Below are 21,560 nucleotides of genomic sequence, written 5' to 3'. Positions count from 1 at the left end.
CGGCCCCAACAGAACAGCTCCACCAGCAACGGCCCTAACGGAACGGCCACGTGTCCAGGAAAGCAGCAGAGGACAAAAAGGGTGTTTTTATACAAAACCAGCGTGTTTATTGCTTGCTTGCTCTTACAAAGGTTGGGTACAGCAAGTCCGTCGCCCCCGAGCGCTACAAACACACACACTGCGTCCCAGAAGCTCATGGGAACGGTGGGGATGCTGCTCCCACTGTAAAGTGGGAACCCTCCCCCAAGCCAACAGGGGCAGGGATCACGTATGCTTCATAAAAGGAAATCAGTAGTCATCTGCAATATTCGGCACGTTTAAAACCCGAGCCATTTCCACAGAACCGCCTCTAAAAACTGCACGTTGCGTTGCCCCACACCACCACCCTGCAAATATTGCTAACATGCACAAGGAAGTATAAAAACGTATTAGAAGGCACCGTTTTCAGCATAGTTTTAGTTCACACGGACAGCTTGAAGTACAATTAAGGACATCCTGGATTACTTTGTGATGTGAGCTCCCCACGTTGCCAAACACAAAGCAGAGCCAGGAAATGGCAGAGCCTGACAAGAGTGGGACAGAATGGGAGCAGGGACAGACAGAAGACCCCCATGGACGAGTCTGCTGATAGCCTAGGTGACATCTGATGGATTTTAATAGTGTTATAAATCTTAGTCTATGCTTATGGGAAACCACAGGAGTTCAAGTATTTTATTACTGCAAATGCAAACACTTTCTCTCTATATATTTATATATGTATATACAGAAGATAAGAATTTTTTTTGGCAATACGATGGGGGATCTTTGCAGAGCAAGTCTGTACTCAGTGGCCAGCACAAAGTGAAAAAGCCAAGCACACCTTTCCAGGGTTGTTTTCCCCTTTTTCATTCTCCTGTTTGTCTCCAGCATCACTTCCTACCCACAGCACCAAGTGCTGAGCTCCCCTTTTGGGAACTGTGTTAAACCTGGTTTAGCAGTGGCACAGAAACCGATGGCAGCTGCAAGTAAGCCTGGGAAAGCAGCCTGACTGACACTAACAAGGGTTGAAGATTAGGTGGCAACGCTGCCTTAGCCAACAGCTCCTGCTTAAAGTGCTCAGAGAAGCTCAGGTGGTCTCAGCAGATTCACATTATTTGCTTCCCAGTGTTCTGCAGGGATTTCTCCAGAGTCTTTAGGTCCAACTTAAAACCCAGAGCTAAAAGCTCAATTTGTCTTAACCAAAACAAAATGGCCACGTCTTCTCGTACCTTTGTTCTCCTTCCCCATTTATGGTATTAGTGGAAGTTAGTACAGGGTTCTCACTTAGCAACTCACAATAACTGCTTTAAAATCATGAAATAAAACTTAATGTTCATGTAGTTTAGCGTCAGTCAGCATGAAATGAAGAATTTAAGTGCATTATTACACATCAATAAACATATATACATGCATAAACATGTTTAGAATATATTTATCTTCCTCTGATGAAGTACACCGATACCTTGTTCCACTTGTGCCATTTGTGTGAATGGGTAACGTTTTCCAGTCCATGCAAACTAAGTTTAGATTAATTAGCCAGATTCCCTTGATTTGAACATGGCATGGGACTACTTTTACATCTTCACTGGACATTTAGAAAGACGACAACACAGAACTTCATTTTTAGGGCTCATTGCAGAAAGGGGGGGAACCTAAAGCAACTCCTGAGCGCTGGACTTAAAGGGTGATTTAACTGCTGCACTTCCAGCTGGACAGCCCTGCTGCAGCATGCAGAGCCACAACACTCAGACCTAAGAACAGGCTCGATGTTTTCTGCTCCTGTAGCTTTGGCAGAGGTATTTGTGAGAAGGTTTACATTCCTCGTTTCCGTATCTCTTTTGCCTTATCCATGGCTGCAGAAGGAAGGCTTCCTGGGTTTACCATGGGCCACTCGATGCAAGAAGGATAAATGCCATCTTCAGCTTTGCTTCAGTGAACAGGTCAGCTCACGTGAAGGTCCCAAAGAAGTCAAAAGCTATTTGGGGGGCAAAGGTGCCGGACGAGAAGGAAAGTAACGTCCTTGAGGTAAACATTTCTGCTGTGATGGAGGAGGTCTCTGAGGTACACATTTCTGCTGGGGAGGAGGTGGCCTGTGGTAAAGACAGACAAGTTGCTGTGAGTTCACATGACAGCATCTAAAATGCCCTGACACTGCTCAGAATGCACACAGCAAAGCAGCCCTATCTTCCTCTTGCTTTGCACTAGCACGGCCCGAGCTCACTTGTTACAGACTCCCCCCTTCCAGCACACTCAATGCCTCATGTAGGCTCACTTCCAACACCCCACGGTCAAATTCTGCTGCCCTCAGAGCACCCTATAGCATCAAATGTGCTTTTATTCCAAAGTGTGAATCAAAGGAGAAACTCCTTTCACTAAAAGGTCAGCTCTGCTCACAGCATTTGATGAAACATCCTGATACTTACAAAGATGAAGGCAACAACAAGCCATATACATCAGGACAGTTGGTTACATTACTTGCAGCAACACAAACCAACCTTGCAGGCATCTTCTGTGGCTGCAGGGCCTGGTACTGTGGAGATGGGTAGTAGGACTGGTGGTAGGCCTGCTGAGGATGCTGGTTAATGGGGTAGGATGGCACAGGATAAGTATTTGGCTCCATGTCCTATGGATAAAACAGAATGAGAACGTTCACAGACTTGCACTTCAGAGCATTAAATTTGTTTCACCATACAGGTGATATCTGAGATGGCTTGCAACCAGCCCTGGAAATGACAGTTGTTATTTCCTTCTAAGCAGTAGAAAGAATAACTGAGGAGCTTTTAAACCCATTTAGGAAACACTGCTTCTATTTCACTCCTAACAAAGAGCAAGCCCAATTCACACAAGTGAAAAAATACAACAGCTTTGAAGCCTCTGCAATAGTACAATAACATAAACCATCCTCATCAGTCACTTCAGAGACAAATAAAAACAGACAGCAAGTAATTCCTACCACAGGTACACCTCTGGAAGGGTAAGGCATGCCATGTGGAACGCCTCTGTGAGGGAAATCTCTTGGTTCTGCTTCTGTTCTAGGAGCTGGTGACTGAAGTGACCTGAAACCCAAGAGATGTTACCTGGGTGAGCACATAACCTTGACAGGATGACTGAATAGGCTACGAATCCAAGTGCTTCTTACTTGCTAGATGGATTTAGAGCATCCTAGCAAATACCAAATGTCAGGAGGATGGTTTTTACCACATATCTAAGAAACAACATAATCCTTTTTCTGTTTAGGACTGTGACAGCTTTATTTTGCCTCCGCGCCAAAGATAAGACCCAGAAAGCATAAAACCCATCACCAAAGACATAACAACAAACAGAAAGGTAAAAATAAAGTTTTCTGCTCCCACTGTGTACAATTTGATCTACTTTTTTTCTGCCATGGCCCAGAGCAATTTCCATGCATCATTTGGTGCAGCTGTCATTGCTTGACAGCTTGGGACTGGAATATATCTCCATACTTCAGCAATGGCTTATGTAAAGAAATGTCTAAGGACTACCTCAAAAGGGCAGAAGAGAAGGAGAAGAGGGGGCTGTACTTACGAATGACAGCGTGACATCAACCTTCTGAAGCATCGTTTCAGTCGGTCTCTCCTTGCAAATGCCAAAGCAGCAGCTATAAGGAGAGGCAGGACCAGGAAAAAAAATACCAGCAGCCCATTTCTCAGTGAGTTGTCTTTGTCTGTTGGGGGACAAAAGGACGGAGAGGAAGAAAGTACTGAGTGGTGGTAATGTCACATGTCTTGTTGTAGCACTTATTAGGATTGGTTCTACAATAAGCATCCATTCTCTGTGGCAGAAATATCTAAAGAATCTGTTCAGACTGCAAGATGTAGGCAGAAATGCTTTTCTAGGTCTGATCTTCCCACTGTGGTGGGACTCTCCCATCTGCTACTATCTAGCTTCCCTCACAATCCACGCCATCTCATGAACAAAGGTCTCCAGGTTCATTCTGCCACCTATTCTGCCATTCCTAAAGTAGGAATACTCTACGTCAGTCCCTGCTTCACATGCTCCACAAACTCACTGCAGAAGTCTTCACCAACTTAAAGCCTCCTCTTTCATCTTCAAACCAGCAGTGAGAAAAGTAAGTGTCACAGCCTTTCACTTTGTTCCCTCCTCTGCACGAATTGTGCTGCCCCAGGCACCACTCTCCCCATGCAAACCCATACAGGCATCTTCTATGTGCACAGACACAGCACCTTCTTGCTGTGTCAAACGCTGACCCAGCACCTATTCCTTGGGAGGGGAAAAAGGTGCATGAAACCAAGACAAAATTCCCTCCCCACCCATCTCTTCCAACCAAAAAAAAGCAATCCAAAAGTCTGCAAACAAGGCAGTGTCACAAACCTCTGTCTCTCCCCGTTTCTTTATGGTGTATCTGTCTTCTATAGCGTAAGATGTTTGGGGCAGGGACTACATTTGTATTTACTACCAAACGAAGCCTGCTGTCTGCACTCAAATAATAAACATTAATAAAATAGTGGCTCGTCAACACACCCATGATGGCCAGCTGACAGTCCTGCAGGTGCACATGCAGATATCAGAGCAGGGTAGAACCCATCTCTGCCACCACTGCTATGAGTCCATCCTCACATAATGCCTGTTGACATCCATGAATTTGAACCCTGTGCCAAATTTCATGTTTTGTTTGGATCTAAGATTAGAAAGGGCTTCAATGTCCAGCTTCGATACAGAGAAGCCCAATTTGATCTTGGTCCAAGGTGGCAGAAATCACCTGAAGAAAGTTAAAACAGGCCAGTGTCTTTAAAGATCTCCAGCATCCCAAAAGAAAGAAGTGCAACACCTCGAGCTCAGAACCCCAGCTAGGATTGCTAGGGGGTGAAACCTGGTGAAGAGCCCCACAAAAGCACTTCAGCCACCAGAACTGAGCTGCTTCAAAGCAATAGGCACTCTGCACTCAGCCCAGCACCATCCCTAGCAACACAGCCCCACAGCTGCCCCTCTTCTACTTGCCATTATAGGGAGGCCCACTGTCAATACTCCCTCCATAGCCTTTAATATTGCAGAAAGGAGGAGCCCAGCCTGGCTCACAGTGACAGTTCCGGTTGTTGTTGCACACCTACATGTGAACAACAAGCACAAGGATTACAAGAGCACAGGAACAACACAAAATTGTGAAGCTTTCACTCGTAAGGTATCACTCACCCCACGTCCATGACACTGTTTTTCCACATCACAGTCATAGTTCAGAACAGCAGCACTCACACACTGGAAGTGCCTGCAGACCTAGGGGAGTTCAGAGATGCATGCTAACCAAACCAGATGACTTTTCACCACAATACCCCACTTCTTCTCCCCTCTCACTGTTCCCACATCGATGGCTCTGCAGCTGCTCTGCTCTCTGACAGGTCACATACTCCTCCATGCCAAACCTCAACTCCACAGGAACACAAACTCTTCTACAAAAGTCACTTTTAACGTGTTAATTACCTTTCCATTACCACATTTGGTGCCTTCGTTCACCATTCCTGGATCAGGGACATCAGAGCCCAGCTGGAAATCTACACCCCAACAAGTGGTGCCATTACTGGGAGTCCAGATAATGGCAGGCTTAATTCCAAAAACAGGCATAGTTTCCACATTTTCACACTGCAGCTTCCCACACATGGCATTCCTACAACATCAACACACAAATACTGTAGTGATGCTTTATCCTGTATGTGAAGAGCTTAGGAGATCAGTGATGGGAGATGGAGTACAAACTCTCCCTGCCATAGCCCCAAATCTGAATGTGTCAGGCAAAGATACCCCGAGGCAACAGCTTCAAGCTCAGCTACAGAAGAACCCTCTGAACTTTCAAACTCATTTCAAATATTATGGGCAAGAGTTGGACCCAGACAAACTAAAACAAAAGCCAACAAGACCTACAAATGCAGAAGCGTGAGGGCTTTCTGTTATGTACTAACAGCATCAGAATTTAGAGTAAAACATCTTTTCTAAGCTATCTCATGGTGGTTTCTGAATGATGTAAGCACTGCCACTAAGGTTAGGCTATACTTTACTTTATATGTTACTGTTTGTATGTTTACTTTATATGTTACATACTTTATATGTTACTCTCCCAAGTGCTTCTGCCATAAAACCCCAATTTAATACTATGGCACCCAAATAAAACGTCAGTCATACATTTAGGAACTTCCCAATGCATTTGGTTCAACTCACCAGCTGGAACATTTCTTGTAGTCATGGCCATGGAAACCACAGTTGCCAAATCTGTCACCCTTGGAATTCACTTCAGCAAAACAAATGTTGGGGGCAGCTTTGGCTTCTGAAAACAATAGCCCACCCCCCCCCCCAGACAGAAGAACCAGGTTAAACAGAGACAGAAACATCTCACACCATCATATTTCCACCCTCCAGCCCAATTATCCTATGTCTAACAATCTCCCCACAAAGCAGATATGCAGATCAAGCCTATGAGCTTGATCAAAATGATAAACAGTGAAAATGCCAACACTACAAAGTCCCAAATGAAAAACAGAGTCACTTATCAAGTGGTACAATAGGCTGGATGTTATTTCTGCAAGCCCTATAAGCCAGAAGCTGAACTGTGATGCTCAGTGCAAGAAAATTACTACTTGAATCACCAGCACGGTGTTAACTGTAACAAAAGACATGTGAAGGCAAAGCCATAAATGCCACTGCTCCAAATTCTTTGTGTTGTTACAGGAGAACAACTGGATGTTTTAAATAGCCTTAATGTTCTCTTCTAAGTGCATCTGCTAGGAAAGCAGTAACGCTGTGCTCTTCCTCACTTGAGCCAAATATATCCTGGCACTGTGCATCGTAGTACTGGCAGATGCCATTGTAGCAATATGCTTCCTCATTGTGGCAGGGGTGGCCGTTCTGAACAGTGAAGTCAGGCTGGCAGAACTGGGATGTGCCATTGCAGTACTCTGGAAGGTCACACTCGTTGTTACTCGCCCGACACTCAGTTCCACCAGGGAGGATCTGGAGAGACAATTGAGGGAGAAACTGCATCAGGATATACGACCCTCAAAGCAGAGAGCAGTGCTCCCAACCCACAGCGTGCCCTCGACAAGACAGGCACTGATCTGCTGCCCTCTGGGGGTGTTGGATGATGCTCCTCATGTATGCACCAACAAGGCAAACGCTCTCCTTTTCTAAACCCAATTAACAAGGTTCAGTCTTACCCGACAGTTTTTACAGCAGTCTCCATAGGCACATTCAGCAGTGGGTCGGAGCCGACAGGTACCTGGTTCACAGCAAGGATCACTTTCACATTCCTGAAAACAGAAGCTCTGTGAACGTCAGGAAATCACACCCACAGCCGTGCAAAGGTTGCTCCTCAGGCAGCATTTGTAAAACATGGCAAACTACAAACCTTTGGTGACCCACAGTCGCATTCCTCCCCCATGTCGACCAGCTTGTTCCCACAGTAGGGGATGGTATAGGTTTCATCAGGCCTGGGAACGTTCAGCAGGCAGCTTCCCCCTTTGTTGAGGGTCAGCTTCTCAAAGTCTTCTGCACTGCAGCTGCTGAAGTTCCTTGAGCCTCTGTAACAGAAAACACGAGAAGATTTCTCCATCAAATCAATCCCTCAGGTTATAGAACAAGGATAATGTCTGCTATCCCACAACTTGTACAAACTAGGCACATACGAAGGGAAAAGCTTCCCCTTTTATCAGTTACTTACGATGCTCCAGAACTCATAATGCAACTGCTTGCTCCACAGTGACAAACCCTTTCATCATCATGGTTCATCCCCAGGTTATGTCCCAGCTCGTGAGCCATAATTGAAGCAAACATCTGTATACTGATTTTTCCAAACTGCACAAGAGCAAAACAGAGAAAAATAGTGGGCAGTCTACATTGAGATTTATTTTTCTTTTTCAATGCCAATTTAAGTAATTGTTCACTTAAATGCCAAAAGGACAATTCTGTTACTATCACCATATTAACATAAAGCAGGGGTGTTTAAAACATCAGCAGGGAAATCCTGTCACCTCCTCTCAAGTGCCAATTCAGCTGTGCTTAATATTAAAGATTCTGCACTTCCAGGAAGGCACTTTTTCAAATCTTGCTCATACTCACAGTATTACTAAAGATATCTCACCACATTAATGCCTCCTGCGTGGCTCTTGGAGCACACTGTTCCAACATAGGCCATCCCAGCTGTTCCACCAAACCCCTTCTTCCTGCAGTCATTAAGAGAAGAAGAGAATCATTCCAACCACACAGACACACCATGCCATGTGTCAGAGCTCACACCGTGCTCTTGGTTTCTAGATAGCAAATGCAGAAAGCAGCTTTTGATCCATTCAGATGCAATGCTCAGCACGAGGCTTAAACCCTTTTCATGTGAAAAAGCCCTGCATTACAGTTCTAAGCAGTGTACAGTCCTTACAAAGGATTATCTGATTACAAGCTGTCCACAGTATGAAATACAAAATTGCAGGATGTGTGGGACAAGAAAATAAATGATTTAGAAATAGATCTGTCAGAAAAGATGCTGAATTCACAAGGCAGAGAAGCCTTAAAATGCTTAATTTGGCACGGAATGTTTTAATGTAGAACACAGCACTGGATTCCCTGCTGAAAGTGAGCAGCCACTCCTGATAGTAAAGAGGCTAAGCAGACAGGAATAGAATAAGCTTCTTAAAAGCCAAAGGGAAGGAACCTCAACTCACAGCACAAACTGGGCGCTGTCGTGCCTGCGACGCAAAACAAGGTTCTTCTCTCGCCACTGCACAAAGTTTGCCAGCACATCACCAGCACCTCCATCTGTGCTGATGATGTTCTCGTACTTCCAAATCTCCAGGCCAACCAGCACGACGTGGATGTTCAACATGATGTACATCTGGGGAAGAAAAAACAAGGAGGAGAAATCTTGCTGAAGAGCTTCGAAGAAGAACGAGCGGTTTGGAGTTCCGCATCCGACTGCGAAAATCTACTTTCTTATTAAACAGAATCACAGAATCACCCGGGTTGGAAGGGACCCCAAGGATCATGTAGTTCCAACCTCCCTTCCTAGCAGGGCCACCAAACATACACATTCAGATCAGGTTGCCCAGGACCCCGTCCAACCTGGCCTTAAACACGTCCAAGGACGCGGCATCCACAACCTCCCTGGGCAGCCCGTTCCAGGGCCTAACCACTCTCCTTGTAAAGAACTTCCCCCCAACATCCAACCTAAATCTTCCCTCCTTCAACTTGGATCCATTTCCCCTAGTCCTGCTGTTATCAGCCCTTTTGAAGAGTTTACTCCCCTCCTGAGTGAAGGTTCCCTTCAGGCTGCAATGAGGTCACCCTGCAGCCTTCTCTTCTCCAGGCTGAACAAGCCCAACTCCCTCAGCCTGTCCTCATAGGGGAGGTGCTCCAGCCCAAACAATTCAAACCAATGTTTTCCCAGTGAGACAGATTTCGATCAGCAAAAGGATCAATGATTGAAAAGCCACCCTGAGCATTAAATGGGAAGGATGGTGTGTCTTTCACTTACGCTGTCGAGGAAGTTTGCCAATTGCACCATATGTTCTCTCACTTCCGTTTCGCTCTTCCCAAAATCTTCAAACTGCAAGACAAAGAAACTCAGTGGCAAAAAGCAGATAAAGACAAGGCTTAGCAAAGTGAATAAAGTGCTTTCAGATTAGTAACCGAAGGCATTCTTGCCAGGTTCCCAATGTTCTGCTTAGAATACATGAGGTTGAATCCCTGCCTGGAAGGCACTCATCAGGAAAACAGCATCTTCACTGCTATTACTCAGCTGCTCAATAATCCAAGAGAAAACACAAGAGGCAGCTTTTGCCATATGCTTTCCATCATTACTAAACTCTTTGCTGATAGAACCTCTCCATGTCTGACAGCTTTTTGTTTTCCAGAGGCACAGCATATAGGACTTGTCTCTTCAGTTACAGCCTGGTAGAACACATTTGCATCATCTTGGCTAAAGCGTGGCTGCCTTTCAACAATCCATTGGGGAGTAATGGAGACTGGCAGCTTTTCAACCCATCTCCTGGGGAGAAGGAAGGGAAGGCAGCCCCCAATCCAAGCCGTACCTTTTCTTTATCCACAACTATGAACAGCTCCACGTATCTCGTTTGATGCAGGATGGCTCTTTTTTTCTGTGGAAAAAGGTTTTAGACGGTTTCAAGTTGATTCATTCAGGTGTAAACAGCAACAGCAACAAAAATATCCTGTCATATTTTACTCAATACAACCAGTGGCTTCAGGGACACACCCAAGGCATACTGCCAAGATGTGAACAAGCCAGAACCAAGAAGAGCAGTCCAAAGCAATGACAACTTCCCTACTAGCATTTTATACTGAAACTGAGCTATACAAGGACTTCCAGCATCAACCAAACACCAGCAGCCCTTCGGTTTGTTTTTTGAATGGGAATGCTTCTATACTCCTGCTTTCCCTGTGACCTTGTTCCAATACAGCCAGCCTTTAAACAACACTTCAATCTGTTCTTCTGATTATTGGGGGAATGGAATAAACAACACAATATGCTGCTGGCATCTGATGCCATACTTTGGTAATGAGCTTCTCCAACGAAGCTCCAATGTCCCTGCCCTTAAAAGCCCCCAAAAGCTCTGCCAATGAGCAATCTCACTGCCACTGAACTCTCACTGCTGTGTGCAGAAGCAAAAACTGCAACCACGCCGTTTTCCAGCAGTGCAGAAAAACCCAGTGGATCAGAAACCTTTAGGTATGTGTTAAGCCCCAGAGAAATCTGCTAAGCTGCTGCCATATTTCTTAGCTGAACACTCATGAAATCCATTGCAGGGGACTGGAGAAAACAGTGGTGCACTTACTCGTAGCAGCTGAGTCACGCTAGGATGGTGATTTTCTCCTATGTGTTCCCCCTCTTCATGGCCTTCAGTGGTTACCCCACACATCGAGGGCTCCTTTTTCACATTATCCAACGAATACAGGATGTGTTCAGAGCCAGAGGATGAATCCATGGGCTCAATGCCATAGGTGACATTCCCTATTGTCACCAAACCCCTAAGAGATGCAGATGTGCAGAGAATTCTTGCATTAAACACAGGATGGTTAGGCAGGGCTTTACAGTAAAACAAAACAACAGTTATTCTTTCATAACTAAAGGCATGTCTACATCTCAGCCCTTGCAAACCTTCACTCAATGCCCAGAAGCTGCCTGTCACCTGGAAGGGCCTTTGCAAATACAGCAAAATAAACACAGCCGTAAGATTTTGCAGTGCCCAAGAAATTAAACCACAGACCTGAAGCAGAAATACTTAGTTCAATTACTGTCCCCACTTTGGTGTCCAGCGTGATTCTGTGTCAAATAGACTCCAAAAAATAGGGAAGATAATCCAATGCAGAAGGAATTTTCCAACCCCATTTGAAGCTTTGTGTAAAAACTGCAGGCTAGTGTTCCACTTCCCATTTTATTGCATCACTGAAGATACTGCACGTATCTGTTAACACTAAATGAACAAAAGATACTGCAGTAAAACCACACAGAGGCGTACACTGTTGCAGTTGGTCCCTGTCAATGATTCCCATCTGGTTGAACAGTGGTTAAAAACAAAGCAAGAATTTTGTTTCGTGTTCAGTGAGCTGTGAGACCCACGTGACAGCAGCTGCAACAAAGGCTGAGTTTGCTACCTGAGCCCTGAGCAAGTGCTGACAGCAACAACAGAGTCCAGGATCCCCTCCACGTATCCCTGGTAATGGCAGTGATCCTGCACAGGAAAACAAAGGTGCATTACACACGTGTTCCATGCACATCCAGTGATCACATAACTGCTGTCTGCCACTGACCAGCAGCAGTTGCAATTCGACAGCATCGTATGTTTGAAGTTGAAGCCACCACGCATCCTGCATCCAGCCTAGTTTTACTTTTCCTGTGGCTCTATTGCAGTGTAACAGCACTTCCTCCTCTAGCACACAGCTAAACCTCTTCACCTGCCTTCGTGCCAGCAGGGTTTCTACACCAGAAGCTGATCAAAAGGTCAGGCTTGCAGGGAGACAGGGATCCAGTCTGAATCCTGTTCTGTAAGGCATTTGTACCTCACAGCTCTATAGGACCAATTAGATTTGAGCTGGAAACCCCCTCACTGACTCATTCTACCTGAAGCTGGATTCAGAGCTGACCCTGCTGTAACACTGACAAGCAGGGCTCAGAAGCATTACCTAGCAACTGGATTTCTTAGCCTGACATTAAGCTACCCTGCTCTGAACTGCAGCCCTTCACCCCACCTCAAATATTCTGAGGCCAGCCCCTCCCTACAGATTTGAGCCAAATGATCATTCCAACATCGACAGAAACAGTTGGGAGAATATTTGGCTTGTATGCAGCCTCCTGCTAACGAGGAGAAGGCCAACATCTGCTGTCCTCACCACGGCGCTGTGCAGCCTAACAGCTCAGTCACACAGAACGCCCCTCGTCAGCCCTGCAAGGCACAATACTTCCATTTTGTCCTCTGCATTAGACATTTTGGGAACTAAACGAGATGGTAATACATGGCAAAGGCATTCAAAATTATCTGGCAAGTGTGTTTTTAAATGCTAGGGGTCAGGTAAATCACGTCGCCTGTGCTTTTGGCAGTTAATGCTAAGGCATGTAATAAAGCTTCAAGGTCACCGAGACTTCTGTGAACTCGTGCAGAAAAGGCTTTTTCTCTCTCTTTTTTAAATCATCTTTTTGAACAGGAAGGAAATAGCCAACTCAGGTGCCCTGTTTTCAAACCAGCTCTTACAAATCAGGTGACTGATGCTTCCCTTTCAACAATGTTGATTTGTAAGAGCAGTGAAGCCAACAGAAATACTCTCATGCTTTTTGCATCACACAAGCTGCTGTTAATTCTCACTCTACAGCAGCAATCAGATTTTCAAAGGCAGCCTAGAAGGCAGTCTGCACAGAAAAAGAGCTGCGAACATGGATTAAATGCAATGCTATGCAAGTAGGAAAGAAGCCCTACCTGGACATCAGGGTATTCAGATTGCAACTTCCCCTCCTTATCATAGGTATAAACTGTAAAATCTTTGGGTAACAAATCTCTGCAAGGAAAGGGGACAGAGAAGAATAAATACCAGAGAACTGACTTTGATGCTACAGCAGGACAGCAAGACAATCCTAACCAAGAGTCACTAAGAGATAAATTGCAATTGAGTGATGAAACATTCAAAGGGAAACTCTCACAAACTAACAAAGAAGTTGTGCCCTCCTGCAGCAAAATCCAAGATATCAGGAAGGTGGGACAGTATTACAAGGGAAATAGCCTGATATATGTTTACTTGCTGTTGCTGCAAGTATCCCTTTAAAAATTAAAAGCAAAACAGACAACACATTCTCTGTAAGTTATAGATATTAAGACCTGGGAATAAAGCTTCCTCGTTTGTCTTCTGCTAGCGAGACAGAGGAAAAAATGAAACAAACAAAACCCAGAGGAAAGCAAAAATATTTACTTGAAATATAGCTCAGCTTGTTTATTTTTAGATGTGAAAAGGAAGAATCCTTTCAACGATTCCCCAGCTCCCCTTTGAGCAAACGACTGCTTCCTTCTCTGAGAAGGATCACAGGGTTCAGTTCAACATTTCTGCTCATAGCCAAGGCTGTGGGACTGGATTCACTTTCACTGACTTCCTCTGCAGATTTCTCACAGCTAGGTCGTGGCTGCCCTTCTCATGAAGAACCTCAGCCACCAAAACTAGCATGCTACCTGCCAGCTCGTTACTTGGACACAACAGATGGAGTTGAAAACAATAAAAATCAAGGAATTCATCACTTACTTGTTCTTTTCCAGATGGATCGTGTATTCTTTGCCTTCTATCTCAATAGCATATGATGCCTTGTCCTGAATGTAAAGATAAAAGACTGTTAAAGGTCCCTTCCAGCACAAAGCAGGCTAGGATTCTTCATCACTTCCACGCATGGAAGCTGCCTGACCCTGAGCAGACAGACCTTCCCTGTTAGATCTTGCTGGCTGCACTGCAGCAGAAATAAGCATGTGGAGGTGAGCCTGAAGCCTGTTTTATAACTGTCCCCACCTCCAGAATCTGACATTTCTTGAGTAGTTGGGGAAAAGTCACTTGAAGGAAGCTATTTCAAAATAGCTTCATGGTTTTCACATTTCTTGTTTATAAGACTTCCACAGATAAACTGAGTTACAGCTGGAGAGGACAATACTGTTCTATGACTGAACACAGTGAGCTGGCTCCACTTAGCATGGAAGGACCCTAGTTGCTAAGTGGATAAGCTGAATCACCTGAACTCTACATTAAATATCACAGCAAGAGCTACTAATGACTGCAATATACTTTAAGACATTTTTCTGAATATTAAAGTCTGCCACAGTTTATAACATTTGTGACTAAAACAGTTGGTCTCATCCAAATACCTCGAGGTGTGCAGCCCTTGGTTAAGTTATTACAGCAGAACAACACAGGCTGGAAAGTAGCCCTGAGGTATCCAACCACTGCTTAAAGCAGGACCAGGCAGCTCAGGGCTTCTTCCAGTCACATCCACAGCATCTCCCAGGTTAATGATTCACCTCTCTGAAACTCTTCTGAGCGCTTAACAACTCTAAAGATCCTTTGTTGCAGCTTGTAACCTCTGCAGCAATGAAGTATCTCCCAGAGCTGGGCTGGAAGTGGATGCTAGATAGGATGTCTTTTGTAAGGAGGGATACTTATTTGCTGCAAAACGACTTGGCTGATTTGTGTGTGAGAACTTAAGGTTGATTTTGAACAGACTTGGTCAGGAAGAAGATACTGAACTGAGGGCATTGAGGTCATTGGTAACGATGATAATGAGGGCATTGGTAACCCAGTACCTGTGTTGAGGAGACATTGGAGGTCTCTCGTCGCTCTCTTCCTAACTTCTGTGGGATTATAACTTCGTAGGAAGACAGCTGAGAAATCTCCTGGAAACCTAGAAAGCAAAAGAGAATTGCCACCACCAAGTTAGTCTGGCCAAAGAAACAAACAACCAACCACAAGGACGAGGCAGAGGGGAGAAAATGGCACGGGCAAGTCCCATCTCATGTTCCATCTCCTTTCATTAGCAGAAATCAGAGCACCTAAAGCAGGCCAGCACAGATAACTTGCTCAAGGGCACGCAGAAAGACAGTGCCAAATTCAGGCCCTGCCTGCAGCCTCCTCTGACTCCCCTGAGGCTCCAGCAGTGCTCAGCTCTCAGCCAGCCCCAAGGAGCTCTGCGCTGCAACCCTCAGCTCTGCACATCTCACCAAGCTGCTGACGGAACCAGCACTCCTTATGTTCTTAGAGAGCATTTACAGAGCTCATAAAAACAACCAAAGCGGAACAGGCAAGCAGCCTTTTGCAGATTCCTTCATAAATTATTTGCATATGCAACAGATCACCTGATTGAATTAAAGAAAGAGAGGAGGAGAGGAGGAGAGGAGGAGAGAAAGGAAGAGAGGAGGAGAGGAGGAGAGGAGGAGAGAAAGGAAGAGAGGAAGAGAGGAAGGAGAGGGAGGAGAGGGAGGAGAGGAGGAAAGGAGGGAGGAAAGGAGGGAGGAAAGGAGGGAGGAAAAAGACACCACTTTTTGCCAGTTCTGCACAGACATGCAAACAATAACAAGTTGCACACGTTAATCACTTTCCCCATCAGCATGCTGCTGCCTGGAGCTGCTCCCTGGGCCTCCCTGTGCAGGATTAGCAGCACTTCTCCTAGCTCATGGCAATGGAATCAGTGAGCTCATCAGGAGAGCTCGAGCTGCAGGACCCAGTGGCAGGGAATAGCTGTGCTCCTTGGCACCAGGACGTGCCTGTAGAGGTTTTATTTTTGTGGAAGCAAAAGCAGGCGGGCCGCTCAGAGAATGCAGAGGTGTTGCAGGACAACCATCTGTCACACAGCCGTTCTGTCACACAGCTATAGGCTGGATTCCTTCTCAAGAAATAAAACAAAAAAAAAACACTGGACACATTCTGCTGCACAATTCTCATTAATTACTGTGATTGCTGGAGAGGAAAAAAAAGTATAAAAAACTAATCAGAGAAACTTCCTGAAAATAGCCCTTATGTTCAGAGGCCACAGAAAGTACAGTGTCAGAACCTCCCTGGCCCCAAGCACAGGGAAGGGCCGCTTCCTTCCCAGATGACCCATCACACCATGTGCCCCAGTATGGCACTGCTCTCCATTTCCAGGCACAAGGCTCACGTCCTGCCCCCAGGCCATCACACAGCCCTGCTCTGCCATGCCCCGACCCCACAGCCTTTATCCCAGGGACAGAACTGTTGGCCCCACTGTGCTCAGCAGGCTGCGTGCTCAACCCCAGCCCCCCCAGCAGCTGGGAGAGTGAATCATTGCACAAAGCAGTGGGAGGGATTTCTGGGAACGGCAGCTCTCAGAGGCACAGCAGTATGGGGAACTCACTTCCAGCTCCCAGAGCATCCAGACACCTCTCCTCCAGCTTTCTGTCCTCCTCCACCTCACTACCACCACGCTGGGGACCAAAACGTGGTGCTACAATGCCTTCCTTTTCCTTTCATTGTGCAAAAAACTCACCAGCGATGCCTGCAGGAAGATGCCACCCTCCAGGATGGATGGATGGATGGATGCTGCCCATGAGAATCCATCCACACCTTTCGGTACAAAGACAACTCACTTCATAGCAATTTGTTCTGAAGGAGGTACAGAAGTACCAGCAAAAACCAAACCCAGATATTCAGCTGGTTTGTAGGTTTGAAGATTTCACATTGTGTTTTCCCAAGATAAGCTCTTTTTTTTCTTTACTTTTTAGCTTTTACTCCTCTGCCTGTTGAAAAATCTTACTGTAGTGTAATGAGCACAGTCCCTGTGCACAGCAGCTTGCAATAACCTACAGGGCTTCATGCACTGCTCTCTGTGCACTGCACCTGGGAGCTCATTGCTTATCATCCCACCTGGCTGCAGCACACGCTATTTCCAAGAAGGAAAAAGCAACTACGACCGCTGTATTTATCTTGTCTCATTAAAGACTGCCTTAATTACCAGGCAATTGGGGAAGGAATGAATCACCTTCCCTCCCCGCCCCAGATCTGCAGTGAGAACTTTGTGATTGGGAGCAGGAAAGCCCTCCAAACAAGCCGTGTTGGGGCTCTTCAGACACAGAGGTCAGACGTCAGGCCCTTACCCTGACAGGTAAGATCTGCATTCAGAGGTCAGGCAGCATCAGGCAGCATCACCACCTTCACAGCTCACAGCACGCCTGCTGGCTCAGTTACAGCAACACAGCCACAGTCGCCTACACCAACACATCACCTCATTCATCACCCTTCTGTTCCTGTAACTCCTTCCCAAGCCTGTTACGGTGAGATCAGATAGGAGAAATAAACAAACAGAAGTTTCAGCTGCAGTCCCACTGCACAAACCCAGCTCCAGCACGCAGCTGCTCCAGCGCAGGCTGCAGGGAGCCTGCATGCACCCACCTCACAGCCACCTGCTGCTCCAAGAAAGGCTGAAGCTGTTTTAAAAGTTTGGTCAGGCTTCCTATGCTTCACGAAAGATGACTTTGTGTATTTATTTACCTACGTTGGTTTATTTTTTCCCCACACCAAGCAGCAAGGCTGATTCACTTGCAGCTTAAGCTACTCTAAAGGCTCATTTCCTCTCCTGCCAAGGCACTCCTGCACCCCATTCATACAGTGCAGACAATTACATCCACCTCAGAAAGGCACTTTGCATCTGTCCTTCCAAAGCTGTACCTCACTGCTGGACATTTTTCTCACCCCCCACATTACCTGGACTGCAAATTCAATAAGCATTGTCTGTATCCCATGATCAGAACCACAAAGGACTTTTGCCAGGCAGCACCTGTTTTGGGAGAGACCTGTGTGATCAGGACCACAGATGTCCTTGCAGAATGACAATCATTGATCACTTGTGTGGTACACTCCAACCTGCTATGTGCAGGGAAGGCAGGTCTCCCTGTGTCTCTCCTTGTTGTCACAGAGCCTGTTCAGAAGGTAGGAAAAGATGACCAGCTGTCACAGCAAGAGAAGCACGTTCATCCACTTGATGTAATGCTTGTTTAGCATTAAATCAGACTAGAATGATTAATGTAACTTCTCTTAACATTTTACTGGAGGTGCTGGAAGTTAATGAGGATATTGAGCATTCCTATGGCAGTGTTTGCTGGAATGCTCTCGTGTCCCTCATGCTGAAATCCCAGCTGATGCTGTAAGTGCTTCCTGCCTAGGCTCTTACTACTCCTCCTACCCTCTCCACAGCGAAACTGATCGGTCTGCAGGACAGCAGCTACTCTTCTAAGAGAAGAGCCATTGCTCTCGTCTCCTGGTATCACCACTAACACCTTCTGTCATGGCACCTCACTTTGAAGGGAAACAGAGCAAAGCCACGCCACGGTGCCAGATGTCACAGCCCACCCAGACACCCTTTCTCCCAGGCTGGGGGCCCCCAGGAAGCCCCTGCCTTCCCATCCGTGCTGCTCCCAGAGCCCACTCACTTCCTCCAGACCTCAGCAGCCCTTTGGATGTCAGCTCCCTTCATAGCAGAGGTTCGTGGGAATGCATCTTCTCAGAAATGCTGCTGTCTGTGTTTGGTCTCCAAAGGAAACCACGCAGCACACGTTCAATCACAGAACTCGGTAGAGTTGGGCAAATAAACTTCTTTTTTTTCCTTTATCTTAAGAAATGAGAACGTTCAAGACAGGCAAAAACTACAAAGTCATGTTTCAAACTTCCTTCTTCCAAAACCAAATTGCTACAAGAGGCAACGTGAGCTACACTGATATTTCTTCCCTCTTTTTATTCTTCACGCAGAGGAAATAACCACAAAAACCTCTTTGCCCTGCAGAATGATTGTCCCAGATCTCTCAAAACACAGGGGAGGCAGGGCCGTGCTTCTCGTGAGCTGAACAGAAGAATTATCTTAACCAAAAACACTGCACCTCCTCCCAAAATTTAAACCCAAGCATTCAGGCACTTTAAAAATTCCTTTAAAGACTGAGGCCATCTGATATCAGAGACCAAGAGGCAAGAAGCAAAGCCCCTGCCTACGGCAATGCTGCTTTGGTTCTCTATGAATTCACACAGCCAAAGGCCAAGGTCTTCTCCACACACAAACAGGAGGGGAAAAGCTGCATGACACACAACCCCTTAAGGTCACCTGCTGCTCTACAATTACATTAATTCAGGAATTTTTAATTAGCAGTTTCCGGCAACACCTCATTTCTGCCTCGTATCTCACCTCACAGCACTCACATCCCAGCCCAAGAAGCCGGAGGTGTGGATGCTCTGAAGCAGGTGACTTGTTTCTCCCCTCCCATCCGAGCTCAGACGTCAGACAAAGGTCTATTATCCTTCATCACAGACTGAGGATGACGAGCTGGGATACAGCTGCCACAGCAGCACTGCCTGCACACCTCCAGTAACGCCACTGACCTGCAGCTCCTCCTATCACAGGGATGGAAGCACCAACCTTCTGCCAGCAGCAGCCTGTGGTACACATAGCACCCATGGGTGCAACACCCGGGGATGCAGGGCCAGCTAGCAGCCAGCTTCCAAACCAGTGCAGAGCAGCATGTTGGATGCCAAGCGAGCAACTTGCAGCTGAGCCACTCAGACCACAAGTGAATTACTTCTCTGCACTATTAGCTTCAGGCAAGCTTTCTCAGTTATGAAGTCCTGACAATAAAACTGTGTGTTCACGGCAAACACAAGTTTAACACGCTGCATCTACTCTTTCCATAGAAAGCGCACAACAACAGATGAGGCATTTCAGCCTATCATCTACACGGAACATAAGGATCAGCATCCTTGAAGCCCAGAGCAGAGCATCATTTAAATTCATTAGAAGTCCATAAACAGAGTACAGACTTCAAAGAATTGAAACTATAACAGAGCACTGTGTCAACTCATTAAAAGCCTATAAACAAAGCACATTGTCACTGCACTGTCACAACTGCACTGTGTAGCACTTGAGATCCTGCACAGGGAGCAGCTGCTTTGGAGGGACCCCAGTGATGCCCTCAATGCCTTCAGCCATGGCTGCAGCTGTGCACGAGGAGCAGGGCATCCCCATCATTCCGTTTCATCATTGTGGTTGGTGACCCAGCACACAGCAGGGGGATTGAAACTCCATGATCATTGTGGTCTTTTTCAACCATTCTATGATTCTATGATTCCGAATGCAGCGCAGACACCATGGCTGTACGGTCACCTCCGTGCAGGACAGCACAAGCATCCTCCAAGCTGGGCAGCAGCACTGTTGTATCCTCTATTTAACAGGCCAGAGAGGTTGTGGATGCCCCATCCATCCCTGGAAGTGTTCAAGGCCAGGTTGGATGGGGCCCTGGGCAGCCTGGGCTGGTATTAAATGGGGAGGCTGCACGTGGCAGGGGGTTGGAGATTTGTGATCCTTTGAGGTCCCTTCCAACCCTTGTCCATACTGTGATTCTCTGCTCACCGAATGCTTCTGGGAGGGCTGTGACCACGCTGCCCATCCAGACCCGCGATTCCCCACGGACCAGCAGTCACCTGCAGCCTGAGCACAAACACACATCCCTCCCAGCATCCCTCCGAGGCTTCACAAGGTGATGACGAGCAGCCCCAGCAGCTCAGAACCCCACGCTCCGGCCTTCCCCACGACAAAAAGTCCCATCGCGCGACCCAACAGCCGTCACCCCGGGGTCGGGCAGGGAGAGAAACAAAATCCCCGCGTCTCCCGGGCCGCAGAGGCCGCTTCGTTTCGCTCCACCCCTGGGTCGCGTCCCGCACTCACCCGCGGGGCCCGGCAGCGCGGGCGCGGCCAGCAGCAGCAGGAGAAGGAGGAGGAGAAGGCAGGGGCAGCTCCGTGCCGCCCAAGCCATCGTGCACCGCGTCGGCCGTGCGGATCTCGGAGCGGGCAGAGCGCCGGGCTTATGCAGCCGGGCCGCAGCCTGCGCTGCGCCGCCCCCCGGGCGGGGCCGCTCCGCCCGCCGCTGGCAGCACGGCGGACACGGGGCGGACCCCGAGGGCAGCGGCCGCTTGTCGGGGCTGTTGTTGCCTCGCACTGCGAGCCCCCGGCTGCGGGTTTAGAGCTGAGATCGGAGCTCTGACTTGCGGGGAATCCGGTGCTCAAAGGCTGCGGGATGCGCGGCGTGGGGAGGTGTACAGAAATACAGCCGGATCACAGAAACACCGAGGTTGGAAAAGACCTCCAAGATCATCCAGTCCCACCATCACCAATAGCACTCACTAAACCACGTCCCTCAACGCAAAATCCAAACGTTCCTTCAACACCTGCAGGCTCGGTGACTCCACCACCTCCCTGAGCAGCTCACTGCAGTGTCTGACAGCTCTTTTGGAGCAGTAATATTTCCTAACCAGCCTAAATCTCCCCTGGCGCAGCTTGAAGCCATTCCCTCTAGTTCTGTCACTGTTACATGAGAAGAGGCCGACCCCCAGCTCGCTACAACCTCCCTTCACGTAGCTATAGAGAGCAATCAGGTCTCCCCTAGCCTCCTCCAGCCTGAACAACCCCAGCTCCTTCAGCCATTCCTCATCAGCCCTGTGCTCCAGACCCCTCACAGCTTTGTTGCCCTTCTTTGAACCTGCTCCAGGGCCTCGATGTCTTT

General features: G+C 47.2%; 1 protein-coding gene across 1 annotated transcript; it reads right to left on the bottom strand.

Annotated features, from left to right (window-relative positions):
• Positions 1 to 82: 82 nt before the first annotated feature.
• Positions 83 to 20,866, bottom strand: ADAM9 (ADAM metallopeptidase domain 9). The gene is made up of 22 exons (XM_042886233.1): positions 20,726 to 20,866; positions 14,814 to 14,911; positions 13,771 to 13,835; positions 12,960 to 13,038; positions 11,644 to 11,720; positions 10,824 to 11,016; positions 10,062 to 10,127; positions 9,506 to 9,577; positions 8,697 to 8,866; positions 8,123 to 8,204; positions 7,703 to 7,836; positions 7,391 to 7,562; positions 7,200 to 7,292; positions 6,801 to 6,996; positions 6,208 to 6,313; positions 5,476 to 5,659; positions 5,191 to 5,271; positions 4,999 to 5,104; positions 3,565 to 3,703; positions 2,972 to 3,074; positions 2,514 to 2,641; positions 83 to 2,108 (listed from the first exon to the last, which is right to left on the bottom strand). Exons 1-22 carry the CDS (start codon positions 20,811 to 20,813, stop codon positions 1,994 to 1,996), a joined length of 2,547 nt encoding a protein of 848 aa, XP_042742167.1. The 5' UTR covers positions 20,814 to 20,866; the 3' UTR covers positions 83 to 1,993.
• Between the last annotated feature and the right edge of the window lie 694 nt (positions 20,867 to 21,560).

This window comes from Lagopus leucura, unplaced genomic scaffold (assembly GCF_019238085.1).
Source record: "Lagopus leucura isolate 7727_CA_CO unplaced genomic scaffold, USGS_WTPT01 Super-Scaffold_100056, whole genome shotgun sequence".
NCBI classification, from domain to species: Eukaryota; Metazoa; Chordata; class Aves; order Galliformes; family Phasianidae; genus Lagopus; species Lagopus leucura.
The sequence above is the reverse complement of the archived record's forward strand: the minus strand, read 5'-3'. Positions and strand labels throughout refer to the sequence as shown.

Bases quoted from the DNA above. Each gene is read 5' to 3' on its own strand.
- ADAM9 (XM_042886233.1), bottom strand. From the start codon at position 20,813: ATGGCTTGGGCGGCACGGAGCTGCCCCTGCCTTCTCCTCCTCCTTCTC. The intron at 10,128-10,823 runs GTAAGTGCACCA...CTTTTTCCACAG, and splicing joins GCGTGACTCAGCTGCTACGA to AAAAAAAGAGCCATCCTGCA. The intron at 7,837-8,122 runs GTGAGATATCTT...GCTCTTGTGCAG, and splicing joins ACGCAGGAGGCATTAATGTG to TTTGGAAAAATCAGTATACA.